Source organism: Pelobates fuscus, chromosome 2 (genome assembly GCF_036172605.1).
Source record: "Pelobates fuscus isolate aPelFus1 chromosome 2, aPelFus1.pri, whole genome shotgun sequence".
NCBI classification, from domain to species: domain Eukaryota; kingdom Metazoa; phylum Chordata; class Amphibia; order Anura; family Pelobatidae; genus Pelobates; species Pelobates fuscus.
In genome coordinates this window covers 40,333,500-40,350,910 of record NC_086318.1, presented here as the reverse complement: position 1 = coordinate 40,350,910, position 17,411 = coordinate 40,333,500, and the positions used below count along the sequence as shown (strand labels likewise).

Genomic DNA, 17,411 nt, shown 5'->3' with positions numbered 1-17,411 from the left:
TAAATTACCAAGTTATACATGATGACTTGCAAAAGCTTTAATTATCATGAACTCAAACTTTAAAGTTGTTGGAAAAATAACTGCAAATTTCCAGTTTGGAAATGTAAAGATTTGACAAGTATTTTCTATACATACAATAGGAGGGATGGCGATAAAATTTGGTTACAAAAAACAAAACAAAACACACACTTTCAGGTGGTGTAAAGGAAGCACAACTTATTAAATTGGGAAAAGACACCATGTCATCTTAAAGACATTTGTAGTGACTACCTGATTTTTGGCCTTTGGTCATTAAAATGTTACCAGATGCTCCTTTATCAATAATTCCCAATCAATGATTGTGATTCTCTCAGATTCCATAGTGTTCTTTAGAATGTTCTGGCTTACCTGCAGATGTAAAGTGTTGTGTTAAAGGGATTCTCCAGTGCCAGGAAAACATTAGTTTTCCTGGTACTGCAGGACCCTTTAGTGCCCCTCTCCCTCCCACCCCAAGTTGCTGAAGGGGTTAAAACCAGTGACTTACCGGAGTCCAGCGCCGATGTCCCTCGATGCTGGGTCAGGCTCCGCCTACGCTCCTCCCCTGCTGACGTCATCCAGCCGGGGGAGACCTAATACGAATGTGCGGCAGGGCGAAACCTAATGCGCAGCAATATCCATGCACGCGCATTAGACCTCCCCATAAGAAAAGCATTATACAATGCTTTCCTATGGGGATTTCGGCGACGCTCGAGGTCCTCAAATAGCGTGAGGACGTTCATTTTCTATGAACACGGAAGTCTCCTCTAGTGGCTGTCTAGTAGACAGCCACTAGAGGAGGACTTAACCCTGCAAGTGTAATTATTGCAGTTTTCATAAACTGCAGTATTTACATTGCAGGGTTAAGGGTAGTGGGAGTTGGCACCCAGACCACTCCAATGGGCAGAAGTGGTCTGGGTGCCTGGAGTCTTCCTTTACAGGAGCACTATAGGGTCAGGGACACAAAACATGTATTCCTGACCCTACAGTGTTAAAACCACCATCTAGACCCCCACTGGTCCTCTTGCCTCCCTAATATAGTAAAATCTTACTTGTATTCAAGTCAGTAGCTGCTGGACCTGGCCCTGTCTCCTGACATCAACAGAAGTGGTGGTCTGAGCCAATCACAATGCTTCCCCATAGGATTGGCTGAGACTGAAGAAATACCAGGTGCAGATCCAACACAAGTCAAACACAGCCCTGGCCAATCAGCATCTCCTCATCGAGGTTAATTGAATCAAAGAATCTCTGAGGAAAGTTCAGTGTCTGCTTGCAGAGGGTGTAGACACTGAATGGCAGTGCTACTCTACAGCACTGTCCCAGGAAGCTCCTCTAGAAGCCATCTGAGGAGTGGCCAGTAGATGTATCCCTAGGCTGTAACGTAAACACTGCATTTTCTCTAAAAGACAGTGTTTACAGCAAAAAGCCTGAAAGAAATTATTCTGATCACCACAACAAATTCAATAAGCTGTAGTTGCTCTGGTGCTATAGTGTGCCTTTAATACAATTGCTAGATTAGCTAATCTAAATCTGATTACATAATTTCAATGTAAAATATTTCCTTTCAACATCAGTTTCCAAAATGTTGACTTTTGTACTCCCAGAAATCTTATTTTGCATTGGGTCACTCTTGTCATTTTTTTCCTTTTTTTCTTCTACACACACGGTTAACGGGGGAAAATATAGAAAAAGGCTTTTTATTTAATGCTCTATGTAGACATGTGCCGTCAGGGACACACTGCAAATAGAACGGACAAAAATTAAAGGGACACTCCAGGCACCCAGGCCACTTCTGCCCATTGGAGTGGTCTGGGTGCCAACTCCCACTACTCTTAACCCTGCAACTGTAATTATTGCAGTTTTTTTATAAACTGCAATAATTACCTTGCAGGGTTAACTCCACCTCTAGTGGCTGTCTACTAGACAGCCACTAGAGGGAACTTCCTGCTCCATATCACAGATTATCTGTGCTAGAGCGTCGCTGGACATCCTCACGCTGAGAGAGGACCTCCAGCGTCGCTCAAATCCCCATAGGAAAGCATTGAAATTCGTTTTCAATGCTTTCCTATGGGGAGACTTAATGTGCATGCGTGGCATTGCCGCGCATGCGCATTAGGGCTCCTCGGCCGGTGGGCGGGATCAGTCTCGCCAACCGGCCGATGGTGTTATGGACAGAAGAATTAAATTAATAGTTAGCTTCCTTTGCTAACTCCTCCTCCACTTCCTTTGTGCCAATTCCACGTGCAACAAAATGGAGAATCACTGTTAAAGTAACAAAGAAACTACGCACTTCCACTTTCTTCATGTATCCAAGCCGGAGCTGGAATATGGGGGGAAAAGCTCTGTAATGATGACATCACATCCTGTAGGGTGGGTTTAGACAAGACCCTTTAGAATGTTAACCAATTGTTGAATGGATACTGTATTTTAAACTGTGACGTATTTTTGCTTTAAGAAGGAGCCCCCACTTTGGTGAATAAAGCATTCCTTAGTATTTCACTGATCAGAACCTTTGTCTCCGGTGTGAATTACTTCTAGGGAAAGCGTGCACGCATTAATCAATCAATTTGGAAGGTGTAGATTGACAAATAATCAAAGTTTTCTTTGATCCAAAACAATGGAGTAAGAAGGAGCGGCGCGGAGGAGGAGACAGCGACGAGGGACATCGTCGCTGCCTGAGGTAAGTGACTGAAGGGGTTTTCACCCCTTCAGTAACTGGGGATTGAGGGGTGGGAGGGAGAGGGAACCTCCAGTGCCAGGAAAACTGATTGTTTTCCTGGCACTAGAGATTCCCTTTAAGTCGTGGAGGAAGAACTGAGCATCCAGGTTGGTTCTGCAATGATTTATTACAAACTTTTGCAGTTCTAAGGCACTCACAATTAAGACATGTTACTCTCTGCACAATACCCTTTGCAGTCATGATGGTAGATAGACATAGGAGGACAGTTGAAAATTACTCTGTGTTAAAAATAAAGGATCAGATATGGATAGATAATCCTTTTGCCACTTTTATTAATCCAAAGTTCTCTCTGGTCACAAAAGAAATAACTCCAACAAAACAAAGAGCACAAACGTAAGTGCATGTTAGAAAATATTATTTTACATTAAAAACCTGTATGTGCACACAATAGATCAAATCAAACGTATTCACTAAAGTGAGAATTCAATGTGAATTTCAAATTTTAGGCAAAATAGCCAAACTGAAAACAGACATGATGGAGGGTTTTCCAGTTCCCCTATTTTGGTCTTAAATCTGAATTCACCGTTTAAAACCATGTAGAACATGGTACAACCAGAAGATACATTTAGAAATGGTGGAGCTTCAGAAATGAATTCAAATGCATGCAAAATAGGTACACGATTATGGAATCACATACACAAAACCCATTTCAAATCTTGAAATGCCTTTTAAAATAACAGGATTTTAATCAGCAAGCCTTTAGTTTTTGTTTTTTTATTCACTCTGTTAAAATCCAGCCAAATGGAGGACCCCCCCCCCCCCCCCCCCCCGCATTAAAACCTATGCCTTCCCGCTGTAATTTAAAACTACTAGAGACTGGGCAGCTATTGCTGGAACTGCTGTCCCGCCCCCCACCCATGAGTGGCAGGTTGGGGCCCTTTAGTTGCAATCGGGTGGGGGACCTATTGTCCACTCCCCAGCCCCAACCCATGTGCGGCGGGTGAGGACCCCAAAATACAATGTGGGGGGTGGAGGAGGGGAGGAGGACCTACTGTCCCATCCACTACCAATGAGCGTGATGGGTGGGGGCTAAATATAAAACTTGACTGCTCTGATTGGTTACTTGCAAGGCTCAAGATTTACCTATGAGAGCAGTGTTATTGGTTGACAAACCAACCAGGGTGCTCCAAGTCAAATTGCAGATTGTGGGAAGACTTTATAAGCCTTTCCCTGCCCTGCGGAGCTCAGTCTGTGTGGTACCCTCACTGGGTGAAGATTTTTTTTTTTCCCCCTCTATTTTATTTTAGAAATTCAACGGGAATTATGGATTTATTTATTTTGGCCTTCTTTGGGGCTGAAAAAAAGTTTTAGAAGTAAACAGACTAATAATGGTAAGTATGGTTTTAATATTTTCAAGTATTTAGTTTTATTAGTTCCCCCTCGATATTTTTAGGGTGAGCGGGTAGGTAGGCTTTTTTCTTTTAAGTGGGTGACTATGGGCTTGGGGACCACTCGTCACCAGGGGGGGGTAATTTTATATTTAGCCCCTACCATCACCCATGGGTGGGGGGACAATAGGTTCCCCCCTTCCTATTGTCACTTGGGCCCCCATGCACCGATCCCCTTGGGCCTCCCCCTACTGTATTTTAGGGCCTCCACCCGCCACTCATGGGTGGGGGCTGGGCCAGTAGGTCATCCCCCTATTATATCTTGGGGCTCACACCTGCCACAGGACACAAGGTCCCCCATTTAGTTTACTGGCACCACTTTGTCCCCCCCGCCCCCCCCAGGCAGGGGTACTTTATTAAAGTAGTTGATGGTCTTTTTACAACAGTAGACATGCCACTACTCGCAGTATATCGAGTAGTGGCAGATTTATTACTAATACTAAATATTTACGTATCAAATTTTTGGTTCAAAGACCAATTTAGATCTTTTAGTAGATAGCTCCCCAATACGGTGGGAATTGGGGAGCTATCCACTCGCGGCACGAATAGGATCGAAGTTTCATTAATTCGAATTAAATTCCGCTCTAAACAAAACTCTTGAATTGCGTCCTAACATGAAGGAGCAAACTGTTCTCATACTGTTAGGATGAAATTCGGTAGTTTCGCCGGTGCTGGAACACCGAACGAAGCAGCATGACAGTGCCGCTTTAATTCTCCTGCAGCACGGAGTGTATTAAACGAAAGAACTCAAAACACAAAATGAATGCATTCGGCATTTGCCCCTGATCATTTCGTAGGTAGGACTTTTGTTTGTTATAGCAAACAAATACAAAAAAGGCAAAAAAATTCAGACAATCATATTGGTCCAAATAACAAAATGGACATGTCCAATTAGAATGGGAGTTTCTTAGAGAATCTGCATTAATCACTATAATATACTTCTAGTATTACTATGGAATAATTTATACAGAAAATAGGGTGTCTCTTAAGGAACACACCAAGCATCATAGCCACTATTGTGCATTTTAGTGGTTACGAAGCTAGAACTGCCCTGACATCACTCCACTGTACATAGTCAAATGGTTTGACTATTAACCTGGAGTCCAGTGGGCACTGATCCAATACTTTAGACAGAGTTGGAAGTTAACAGAGCCAAGTCTTGGGATGCAGAGCTTAAAACTCATTGGCTGAGACTATCAGCTGATGCTCTTACCCACTAAGTTAACAATGCACTTTAGAACTTCTGTCAGCTTTCCTTAGCTAAGCCCTTATTTTAAGATCCAAGTCAGTAGTGGAGACAAACCATAATCATTCTAAAAACGGTTGCTAGTTACAGGGCTGGCCCAAGACCTTCTTCTGCCTGGGTCCAAATATCAAATGCTGCCACCGCACCAGCCACAATGGTCCGCACGGTCATGCTACATGAAGTGATCGTCAGGATGGGGAATGCTGTGTGCTCTCCTCCTGTAGGGCACCTAGAGCCCCTGTTATTGTAGCCCTGACTAATGGACCCTAAGGTAGCCCCCTGTGCCATCTTATGGTATCGTCGACCCATAGTGTGTGTAGTGTCTGTGCAGTTAGTGCAATGTATGTGGTGCCTGTGGGGTGGGCGTAGTGGGTGTAGTGTCTTTATAGAGGATACAGTGTCTGTAGTGTATTTCTGGTGTGTGTGCACATTTTTTTTTATATAGGTAGAATTTTTTATTCCCCCCCTTCCTGTCTCTTACCTGTGGTCAGGGAGGGTGGACAATACATACTCTGGTGGTCCGGTGGCAAATTATGTTGTCCCCTCCAGTAGCAGGTACTGCTCTCCCCTTTCGCAAGCCATGGAGAATGGGTACTGGTTGCATGCAGCGCTCCACACAGCACGCACTGTATGCCAGAGCAACCCATAGCCGTGCTCTTGCAAGTACCTGCTGCTGGAGGGGTAGCCTACACTGCCGGACCGTCACATCACTGTATAAGCTAACAGGGGACCAGGTACTAGATAGATAGATGGAGATAGAGATAGAGATAGAGATAGACATAGATAGGCAGTCAGACCCTACCCAGTGCATTTGTTAGTGTACAGGGGGCAGCAAAATGCCGCCCCTGCTAAAGTGCCACCTGGAGCCATGGCCTCACTGTGGCCAATGGATGGGCCAGCCCTGACTAGTTACATGTGGTTGCTATGGCACCATTACTACAGCATATTGTAGTGATTATGGTGCTTAAAGTGTACCTCTAACACAAACTTTACAATTTAATTAAAGGTGCATGTCCGATTAAATAGAAATACCAAAATTAATGAGTAAAAGAGGCGTCCACAAAGTCATTAAATATTAAGTAAACAGATCACAGCTGTGAATTATTGGAGCAGATACTTTGCAGAACATGCAAGAGAACCCTGAACTAATCCAATATCATCAACTTGCTGCTACTGAGCAAGGGGGGGAACTTAACCATGGTTCAACAGGAAATTGTAGACTGAGGATGACTACCTGGTCCAGCAGTTTTATAGGGAAGTAAGGACTGGGTGTGACATTCTGAGCAATCATTGGACCATATCCTTGATTACACATCCCATGCTAATTAGACCAATTCAGGTGGTAACTCCCTTTTTACATTGAAATACTTGTGGAACGAGGACCATGTATATTAATTAATATACTGATTGTTTACTATTTTATTAAACTTATATCCTTGTTTTAATCACGATAGAAGGAGGTAATATACGATGGTGCCCAGCCATTTGTATTTGTAGCAGAGTTATGAGATAAAGTAATAAAATTGTAATTGGTTTGATGTACACTTTTATCCCTCTTTTATATTAGATTAAATAGTTGTTTTTTTCAGCTGAAGCTCTCAGCAAATGAGCCAGCCCTGCACCTACCTCAGGAGAGCTAATGGAAGCAGGAACTTCTGGATCTGTCAGATGGTCAGATGTAGTAAAGGCAGAGAGAAATACCCAGTGGACCCTCAGAAAGTTCTAAAATGGTTTGACTACTTAAACCACAAAGTGCCATAACCATTATTCAAGACATAAACATAACGGTCAACTGAATTGCATTTCTCTATACAATTATATTAGAAGGACTGTTTTCTTATTCGAAGAGATGAACCTATCTCTAATATTTGAGTTGCAACACCCTATGATTATAAGAAATGACTGTTAAGTTACAATTGTAAGTTCTTGTCATTAGAATAGGCTAGTGGCTTTAATAATTAGAAATATATATTTGTGAAACTACTGACAATCTAATTAAAGTAATGCTTTTCTAATGTCCTCAAAATAAATGAAGATATTTTACAACAGATTAAAACAGAAAATGGATAAAAACTAGGGACCTAGTTATGATAGGGATAAGATAGAAACCGTTAAAAACATAAAGGGAAACACAGTAAAGGAGGAGACTATATTTAAAAGAAGGAAAAACTACCACAACAAGAGGACATAGTCTTAAATTAGAGAGATAAATGTTTGAAAATAATAACAGGAAGTATTACTTACAGAGAGGGTAGTGGATGCATGGAATAGCCTTCAGGCTGAAGTGGTAGAGGTTAACACGGTAAAGGAGTTTAACCCCTTAAGGACCAAACTTCTGGAATAAAAGGGAATCATGACATGTCACACACGTCATGTGTCCTTAAGGGGTTAAAGGGACACTCCAGGCACCCAGACCACTTCTGCCCATTGGAGTGGTCTGGGTACTAACTCCCACTACCCTTAACCCTGCAAGTGTAATTATTGCAGTTTTCATAAACTGCAATAATTATCTTGCAGGGTTAAGTCCTCCTCTAGTGGCTGTCTATCGGATAGCCACTAGAGGGTCTTCCGTGTTTTTAGAACTCGAAAAGTGTTTTAAGCGACGCTGGATGTCCTCACACTATGTGAGGACTTCCAGCGTCGCTGAAATCCCCATAGTAAAGCATTGCATAATGCTTTCCTATAGGGAGGTCTAATGTGCGTGCACGGCCATTGCCATTTTGCATTTCATGTAATCTTTATGTATAAACGATTGTATCTATTTTTGTTTTGAAATATCTAATAAATTATTACTGGAATTCATTTTTCTTCAGCAGCCTCAACTAAATTATATATGCCTTATTCCTTGACTATTTCCTTGTTGAACGTGTGTTGGCTAATTAAATTGAACACAGTATAATCCAGTACTGAGTCACACAAATTAAGTGTTATTAGAAACTCACATGTTCCTGAGCCATAACCAGGCTCTTTGCTTTGCAAATCAAGTGCCCTTAAATAGGGCTTAAAAAATGTATTATAAACATACTTGGGTAAAGACCAGAGGACATTTACTGATACTGTGGCTTGAGGTCACAGGTGATTTGCATGATTTGCATTTTAAGTGATCAGTTTGAGTTGGGATACATTTACAATTCAATGGCATAAGGAGTAAATTGTAACTCTAGATGCATTGGATTGAATTTTTGACAACAGATTTGTTTTATGGAAAGGAATATTTATAAAGTTTGTAATTTTCCTTTTTATATTAACATTTTCCACTGAATACAGAAGGAGGCATGGTATCTGTACAGATTGCTGCCTGAATGTAAATTTATTTCTCAGTCCAGCGAATGACCCCCAGGGTTTTTTTCTCCTTTCCATACAATAAACATGGGAGTAGCACCTCCTCTAATTTTAATGGCATTTCTAAAGATTTTCTAAAAACTTGATAAGTGATTGTCTGCAGGATACGTTTCCCATATTCTAGATATAATATTCTTTATAAAGCAATTATCACAGTTAATGACACTCACATATTCTAGAAATGTATGGTAAACTAAACTTTAGCCCACAGTTGAATTAATTAGTTGAATTAGGTAACTGTATTCAAAATAAAATAATTCATGTTTGATAAAATAGTTAAAACCAGTGTTAGAAAAACATTTTCTAATAATGTATTTGCTTAGTTTGAATTTCAATAATTAGTAATGAATGAAAATTTGTCCTTAGCTTGTACCCCTTTTTTTATATCTTTATAGTAACTATTATTATTTAAAAGGATTTCTGTTCAATCTGATGGGTGAGTGTCCACTCTAATAATCCGGCGACATTGCTACAAAGTATTGTTGTACTTTTTTCAATAAGGCTTCCATTTTGGATCATTAATTCTCCTCCCATAAATGTGAGTGTATTCCCCTTTGGAATGATGTATTTTTAATCTTTTAGTATAGTGTGTGTCTTAAATGATGAAATCCCTATTCCACAGCAAATGAATTAATCATGCTTCTAGTATAGATGAATGAGAAGGTAGATAACATAACCAGACCATTTTTAGTCTGCGCATTCTCAAACGTTTTTTGGGTTTATTGAAAATAGTCATACAGGCTAGCTCGCTGAAGCTTTCATACGTTGAACAAAAATATTAATTAAACTAGAAAAGCTAAAATTTCTGGGGAAATTGTGTGAAGTGTTCTTGCCTCCACCAGTAGTCTACAACTGGAGTGGGCGGAGTAACTGTTATTATTTATTTATATAGCACATTTAATTGCAACGTTGTTGCCCAAAGTGCTTCACAGTTACATTAAAACATACAGTTATAAAAACATTAGCAGGTCCAAAAGGCCCTGTCTATGACATCACTTGCTGCTGCAGCCTGGCACAGGTCAGAGTATTTTTGCGGTTGCCATCTTCAAACGGTCGTATTTTAAAAACTATAACTCCTACAGTGAAGAGCTTTATATTGTGAGAATCACAACACCCAGACCTACATTTTGATGTATAGTATGTCTCTGAAGTATTAACAATGAAGGCACAGTCGCAGTTTAGAAATTCCACTCTGCAAAGCTCACATTTGAAGGGCAGTTTCAATGAATGTCAATGGACTGCGTGAGTTGCAAACAAATGGTCATATTGTGAAAACTATAAGGACTATGGCTTAGCTGTGGACATTTTTAGTGGCAGCAGGGATAGCTGAACATTTTGATATAAGATTTGTGTAGGTGGGCCTGAAAATGAGGGAGTGGTGGCAGTTTAGAAATCATGTCCTGATTTTTCAGCTTTTGCCAGCTCCCACTCTAGCTTTGCCATTCATTCCTATGGGACAAATTTTGCCACAAGAACGACTATATTCCGAGAACCATTCGGCGAAACGTTCCACAAAGTAATAGCAATCCGATCGGGAACAATCTGCACGTTTTGGTATGTTTTTGTCTATGTAGTGTAAAAACTGTGGGAGGAGTTAGGGTGGCAAATTTGGCTATAATAATAATAATAATAATATATATGTGAGATAACATAAAGTGGTCTTGCTATGCAAGAACACTTATTAATTAGCCTTTTTCTGTGATTACCTTCTACGTGTATCTAGGTCAGTCTGGAGATTTACAGAATTTTAACTACCATACCGAAGGGAGAAAACTCCTGTGTTATTTCGTGTTATTTATTTTAAAGTTTTAAAAGATTGTATTTAAAACTTTTTTTAAACTAATGTAATATCAGAACCCAGTGTGTGTGTTTTATAAAAAGTTTAATTATTTTGGTCAATGATGCTGTAACATTTACTTTTAGCTGTCTTGGGTGACCACTCCTGCTCTAAAATGTCCTGTATGCTTATTAGAAGTTTTACTAAACAAATAAATTTCAAATTGACCAGCGGTCTTAGCATTACCTATTTAGTGGGTATCATGTGGACATGTTACATGAATAGTGGGGATACGTTGTATTTATATCAAAAAGGAGCTATCTTGGGATAGTTAGACTACTGAAAGGTACCTAGAGTCCTATTGGGTAAAGTCTATAACAGGAACGCTGAACATGATGATACATTTCATAACCCATCAGCAATTTAAATATTCTGGGTGACATCATGCACATTGCATGCTGAATCCTCATGCCATCCATTGTGCCATTACTGTTTAATTCAACACCTAATTTTAATATCAAACATTACCCTGTAACTGTCGAATTTGCAAGTAAAGGGATTAATTAGCAATTGAATGCTTGTTCAAGGCCTTTGTCCTAAGCCTAGCCTGAGGATGAGCCACTCCCTGTTCTACCACCCCTTAAAAGCCCTTGGACCAGTATTGAACCTCAGTCTGTAACTGGTTGTTGATCCCGCACAGTCAAGTCTACTCTGTCAGAGGCAGCAGGTTGACCACACTTGGCTTATGATGATGGATATCTATGAGAACCTAGAAGATCAAATTGGTGATATGTTCCAACTAATTCAAAAGTTAGGCCAGGGCAGCTTTGGCCAAGTCCTGATGGCTAAGGAAAGAAAATCAGGTGAGTTTCTATGATTCCATTATTTATTTTTAAGCGTGTGACTGTTACAATCAATGCCATTTAAGTTTATTTATTACCTAAAATGACATTTTATTAACTTTTTTTCTCTCTTGTAAACAGGAGAATCAGTGGCATTAAAGATGGTGAGCAAAGATCGAATGGAGCTAGAAAACTTTCTTACCGAAGTCCGCTTCGCTTTCCTACTTTCTCAATGTCATAGGATTATAACCACCCATGCTACCATTATTGAAACAATGGATTATTATATTTTCTCACAGGAGCTGGCCACAGCTGGCACACTTCACTCAATCATTGAGACCGAGGGAAGAAAGAAAATATATATGTATATGTATGTACACAAACAAGGGCATTTTGTATTGCTGCCATGTGTAGCCAATAATATTTAAAAAAAAACTTTTAGCCAGAGAGGGAAAGCAATTAATTCCTATCCACTAATCATACACACTGCATATTATACACACACTCACAAAATAAATAATATATATAGGCTTTATGTTTGTGTATTTCATGTGTATAGGGGTTAATATATATTTAGAATTCTAAGGTATCGTGTGTGTGTGTATATAATCATTCATGCCTCAATGTGTTGTTTTTTTTTTTTTTTTGTAGGTTGGAATTCCAGAGGAGAAAGTTAAGCGCTGTGCGGCACAGTTAGCAGATGCTTTGGAATACATGCATAGCAGAGACCTAGTGCACAGGGACTTGAAGACGGACAATGTCTTACTTATGGACAAGGAATGTTACCAGGTTAAACTGGGTGACTTTGGGTTCACCCAGCCCGTTGGTACCCTTGTCTCATCCATGTCACACATTATTCCGTACATGTCTCCAGAACTTTGCCACCTTCAGAAGGATGAGTTCCTTGTTGTTCACCCCAGTCTGGATATCTGGGCGCTTGGAGTCCTACTGTATGTGATTCTAACTGGGTTGTACCCATGGGAAGGAGCTGTATGGCATGACCAGGACTTCAAAAGGTTTACTGAATGGCAAGAAAGTGGAGACTTGGATTTCCCCCCTCTGGACTGGGGCAGATTCACTAGGGATGCAATTAAAATGTTCTCCCAGTTGCTCTCTTTGGACCCCACTGCAAGACCCTCCAGTGACGGTGTATTGGAATATTTAAGCGTATCTTGGAGCTTTAACCAAAGTTTCATCGAAATGGATATTGCAGAGGAAGTGGAAATTGAAACAACAGCGTGCTAGGCACTATAATTCCACACTGTACTTGTGCACAAATCCCTTTCAGCTTTGCTAAACACATCAAACACATGTTAATCTAGGAACAAACTAAACAATTCATTGGACAAATCCCATACTAATGGATTAATTTGTCCATAGACTGATAGACATTTGATTAATTCAACACAGCTTAAAGGAATTTGCGCACAAGTCTTTTCCACACCCTTTGCAATTATTCTTTAGACACGTCACGGGCAAGAACTGTCCTGCTAAAACATGCACAAGATATTTTGACACTGTACATCAACTTTCAGAACATCTATGCCCTATTGCATTTCATGTAATCTTCATGTATATGCAGTATATGCATTACATTATTGCACTTTCATAAACGATTGTATCTATTTTTGTTTTGAAATATCTAATAAATTATTACTGGAATTCATTTTTCTTCAGCAGCCTCAACTAAATTATATATGGCTTGTTCCTTGACTATTTCCTTGTTGAACGTGTGTTGGCTAATTAAATTGAATACAGTATAATCCAGTACTGAGTCACACAAATTAAGTGATATTAGAAACTCGCATGTTCCTGAGCCATAACCAGGCTCTTTGCTTTGCAAATCAAGTGCCCTTAAATAGGGTTTTAAAAATTTATTATAAACATACTTGCGCAAAGACCAGAGGACATTTACTGATACTGTGGCTTGAGGTCACAGGTGATTTGCATGATTTGCATGATTTGCATTTTAACTGATCAGTTTGAGTTGGGATACATTTACAATTCAATGGAATAAGGAGTAAATGGTAACTCTAGATGCATTGGATTGAATTTTTGACAACAGATTTGTTTTATGGAAAGGAATATTTATAAAGTTTGTAATTTTCCTTTTTATATTAACATTTTCCTCTGAATACATAAGGAGGTGTGGCGTCTGTACAGATTGCTGCCTGAATGTAAATTTATTTCTCAGTCCAGCGAATGACCCCCAGGGTTTTTTTCTCCTTTCAATACAATAAACATGGGAGTAGCACCTCCTCTAATTTTAATGGCATTTCTAAAGACATTAATATACAAATTACTGAAAAACTTCATAAGTGATTGTCAGGATGCCGGATGATGGTCCTGTCTCCACAATCGGATCTGTCAGTAGTTCTTGACACGAACAGCACGATCCAGAAGCATGCCACATCCCTCTGAGACCTTTCACATTACAGTCAACGAATCAGCAACTTGTCTTAGATTTATCTAAAAGATTCAATAAGATTGTATAAGCAAAAATATTTAATTTTAACCCAAGCTAACACATTAACAAAGTTTTATGTCACAGTCATCTAAACTAATGCTATCTATAAACACTGTTACTCTTATGACTTATCTATACATGGCTACATACTCCTCCCTCATGACATTTCTTACTGACTCCTTACTGCCGATTGCAAAAAGCTATGAACCTGCTCACGAGAAAATGTAGTTACATGATGACAAGGAAACGGTTAATGGCTTTAAAATACATGATATCATGACACATCACACTTCATATCAGACGATGCTCAACCTTTCGATTGAGGATAGATGTTAATCCTTATGCTTCCAAATAGTTACTATAATCCATTAGGGAGTTAGGGTGAGAAATGCACAACTGATTAATGTGAAACCATTTTCCAAGAAAATCACCATACTTTGGAATCTTATACGCTACTGGGGAAATTGTGAATTATGACATATGGTCCCTTACAAGAAGGTAAAAATGAAATTTTACTTTAACTGATTTCTTGCACTCAGAGAGATAATTAGATATGTGCAATTTGTTTCGTTCCGAATGTACATTTGGACATTGGGATGCTAACAAATATCCGAAATGCCTCAGATTTCTGAAAAGTGGCAAAACAAGAGAGAGGGAGGGAAAATTATGTGAATGATGAGTCCTATAGATGTGTAAGTGGTTATGGTGGCAATCCTGGCACTGGGAGCCCTCTTCCTATTAGGGTAATGCGCAGGGGGTTCCCAGTGCCAGAACTGCCACCACAACCACTTACTAGATATGTGCAATTTGGATGCTTACAAAGTTATGAATGGCCTAAGTTCTATAGTTCAAAAGAGCCAAACCGAATGTCATTGGTCCGAATTGCCGAAGCAGAATTGTTTAATTACCCGAATTTCCGAACCAAACAGAATTTTTTGCCCATGCACATCCCTAGAGATAATCTTGATCTCATACATTGTTCTCCCTTTTTATTTTTTATTTTGTTATGCTCTACACTTGTCTGATGCCTTCAGACTTCTTCAGGGGTAAAAGTTTTATCTCATAGATGGGCGGGTCATTCCTTGTTCTGCTACAAGTTTCTGGATCCAGCTGCCTTTGTGCGTTTACATTACACATATGAATTTTACCCATATAAAGAAGTCAAAATTAGCATTTAAACCCCTAAGTTGCAAAGCCTGGAGTATGTGTATCCAGAAGTCATCTCTCTTCCTTAATTCTAACAAAAGCCTGCCTCCTTTTTCCATTTGGACCTGCTCTAGAAGAATAAAAGAAAAATATATATATATATTTTTTTTTTAAATAGTCCTTTCTATTAAAATCTCTTAGCATCGTCTCCAGAGCACCATGTTCCCTCTGAATAGATTGTTATTCCAAATGTGTTCATCCCAACAATCTAATAAAAATATTTGCGTAGCTAGGGGTGAACTTGGTGCCCCTTGATTTGAAGGAAAAATTGGTCGTTAAAGATAAAAAAAAAAAAAAAAAAAAAAAATATCCAAAAGCAGGTTCAATATTTGTCCATACCTAGGCGACTCTCTACCGACCCACTCCCAAATCATGATAAATTAGAATGATGTAACGTGTAATCTCCACAGCATTCAACGGATTCCAACTCTTGGATAAGGTGTAATAGGACTTAACATTTTGAACACACTTCTGTAGAAAAATGATCTACAAACTCTGGAAGCCTTGGAGCGAGGGAATCCATTCCACTAGCGATAGGCCTATCTAGAGATTTCTCCCTAGATTTGTGAATCTTATGGAGAAAATAAAATGATGGTATCTGAGGAGATTCAGTAAAAAGGTAAGAAGAGATCACTAAGGTCTTTTGCTGATGTGTGAAGACTTTACAAATCTTTATTAAAATCATCATTAACTTCATGTAGATTCTTAGCATCAAGAAGTCTATAAGCATCTTCGAGGCAATAATTGGTGGACATTTCTACTACTCCTCCACCTTTGTCTGCATTTTAATTATATCTGATCTTTAAAGTTTGTAAAGCCCTATTATATTAGAAAATCTAGAAAAATTAGAAAATCTTTTTCGGGAGTTTTGTCCCAGCTTTTCAAAATCCTTGACCATCTTGGTGAAAGCCTCTATTTGGTAGCCTTTTTCTCCAGGACAAAATGTAGATCTCATTTTAAATTTTATATAGGGGGTCTGGAGTATTCAATTACTTTTTATTCTCTAGGTCCTTCACTTTTCTTTATAAAAAATATTTTTAAAATTATTTCCTACCAAATTAATTAATTTATTTATAGATCTGTGGTAGTGTTTGGCGCAAAGGCCTTTACTCAAAACAGAAATGCCATCACAAGTTAGTACTTTGTTGAAAATATTGAAAATACATATTCCTTCACAGGTTCAAGAGAGAAGAAAGAATGTCCCATGATTCCAAAGCTCAAGCTTGTAGGTGCCATAAATGGCTAGCCTATATTAAAATTGGCTAACTTGGACTCATGTAATGCTTTTGCTTAAATGAACATTGCCCACCATATATATCTCAATTTCCAGGAGCAGAATAGCCCCCACCAGAGCATGTCTCATAAACTGTTCTCTATTTTTCTATTCTGGGAAACCATCTGTTTTTGTAAACATGACCTTAAACAAATGTCTATTTCTTACATTATTTTCCTTTGACGTATCTACCACAAGATATGTGTGCTCACACACAATCACGTACTTTAACTGTATAAAAAGCTAAGCTCTCCCAATAAATGGCAGAAGCAATCTACTGATTCACTACTGTCCTGTGTGGTGTGTCTTATTGCTTCTCCAAGCGCTTAATACAATCTGGGTTCCCCTGAATATAAGTATTGGATGATTGATCTGTAGTGATGTACCGAACTGTTCGCCGGCGAACATAGCGTGTTCGCGGTTCGATCCGCCCCCTATTCGTCATCATTGAGCAAACTTTGACCCTGTGCCTCATGGTCAGCAGACACATTCCAGCAAATTAGCAGCAGACCCTCCCTTCCAGACCCTCCCACCTCCCTCCCAGCATCCATTTTAGATTCATTCTGAAGCTGCATGCTTAGTGAGAGGAGGGAAAGTGTAGCTGCCAGGGGCGGACTGACAACTTATAGGGCCCTCGGTCAATAGGAGATCAAGGGCCCCCCTCCCGGTGCAAGGTCTTTGTGCAGCTGTCATACAGATATGTGCGCGCTACCCAGCATGGCTGTGAGAGTCATGGTGTCCCCCAAACAGGGCCACATATATTTTAAAGGGTTAATCTCCCCCCTCCCTCCCCCCCCCATTAAAATAAAGACATAAAGCAAATTTAATTAAACACTTCCTCTGTGTTTGTTGGTAACATCACAAGCAGCATCCCCCACATGTTCAACCATACAAGCAGCCTCCAAACACATGTGTTTGGAGGCTACTTATGTGGTTGTATTTGTGGGATGCTGCTTGTGTTCATGTATGTCAACATGTTGAATTAGAATTAATTGTTTGACTTGTTTTACCTATTGTACTGCGCTGCAGAATATGTTGGTGCTATATAAGTAATTGTAATAATTGCATTTGTATGTATAAGGAGGCTGTATGCAGTATTGCCATGTTGGGGATGC

At 39.5% G+C, this 17,411-nt stretch overlaps 1 protein-coding gene across 1 annotated transcript; it reads left to right on the top strand.

Annotated features, from left to right (window-relative positions):
* The first annotated feature begins 11,259 nt into the window (after nucleotides 1-11,259).
* LOC134586139 (serine/threonine-protein kinase SBK1-like) lies at nucleotides 11,260-12,595 on the top strand. Its single transcript, XM_063441647.1, has 3 exons — nucleotides 11,260-11,371; nucleotides 11,492-11,692; nucleotides 12,000-12,595. The coding sequence occupies exons 1-3, from the start codon at nucleotides 11,260-11,262 to the stop codon at nucleotides 12,593-12,595; spliced, it is 909 nt and encodes a 302-aa protein (XP_063297717.1).
* Nucleotides 12,596-17,411: the final 4,816 nt, after the last annotated feature.

What these genes read in the sequence shown, in the direction of transcription:
- LOC134586139 (XM_063441647.1), top strand. Translation starts at nt 11,260, where the DNA reads ATGGATATCTATGAGAACCTAGAAGATCAAATTGGTGATATGTTCCAA. An exon ending in GGCTAAGGAAAGAAAATCAG is followed by an intron (nt 11,372 to 11,491) that starts GTGAGTTTCTAT and finishes TCTTGTAAACAG; the next exon opens with GAGAATCAGTGGCATTAAAG. An exon ending in TCACTCAATCATTGAGACCG is followed by an intron (nt 11,693 to 11,999) that starts AGGGAAGAAAGA and finishes TTTTTTTTTTGT; the next exon opens with AGGTTGGAATTCCAGAGGAG.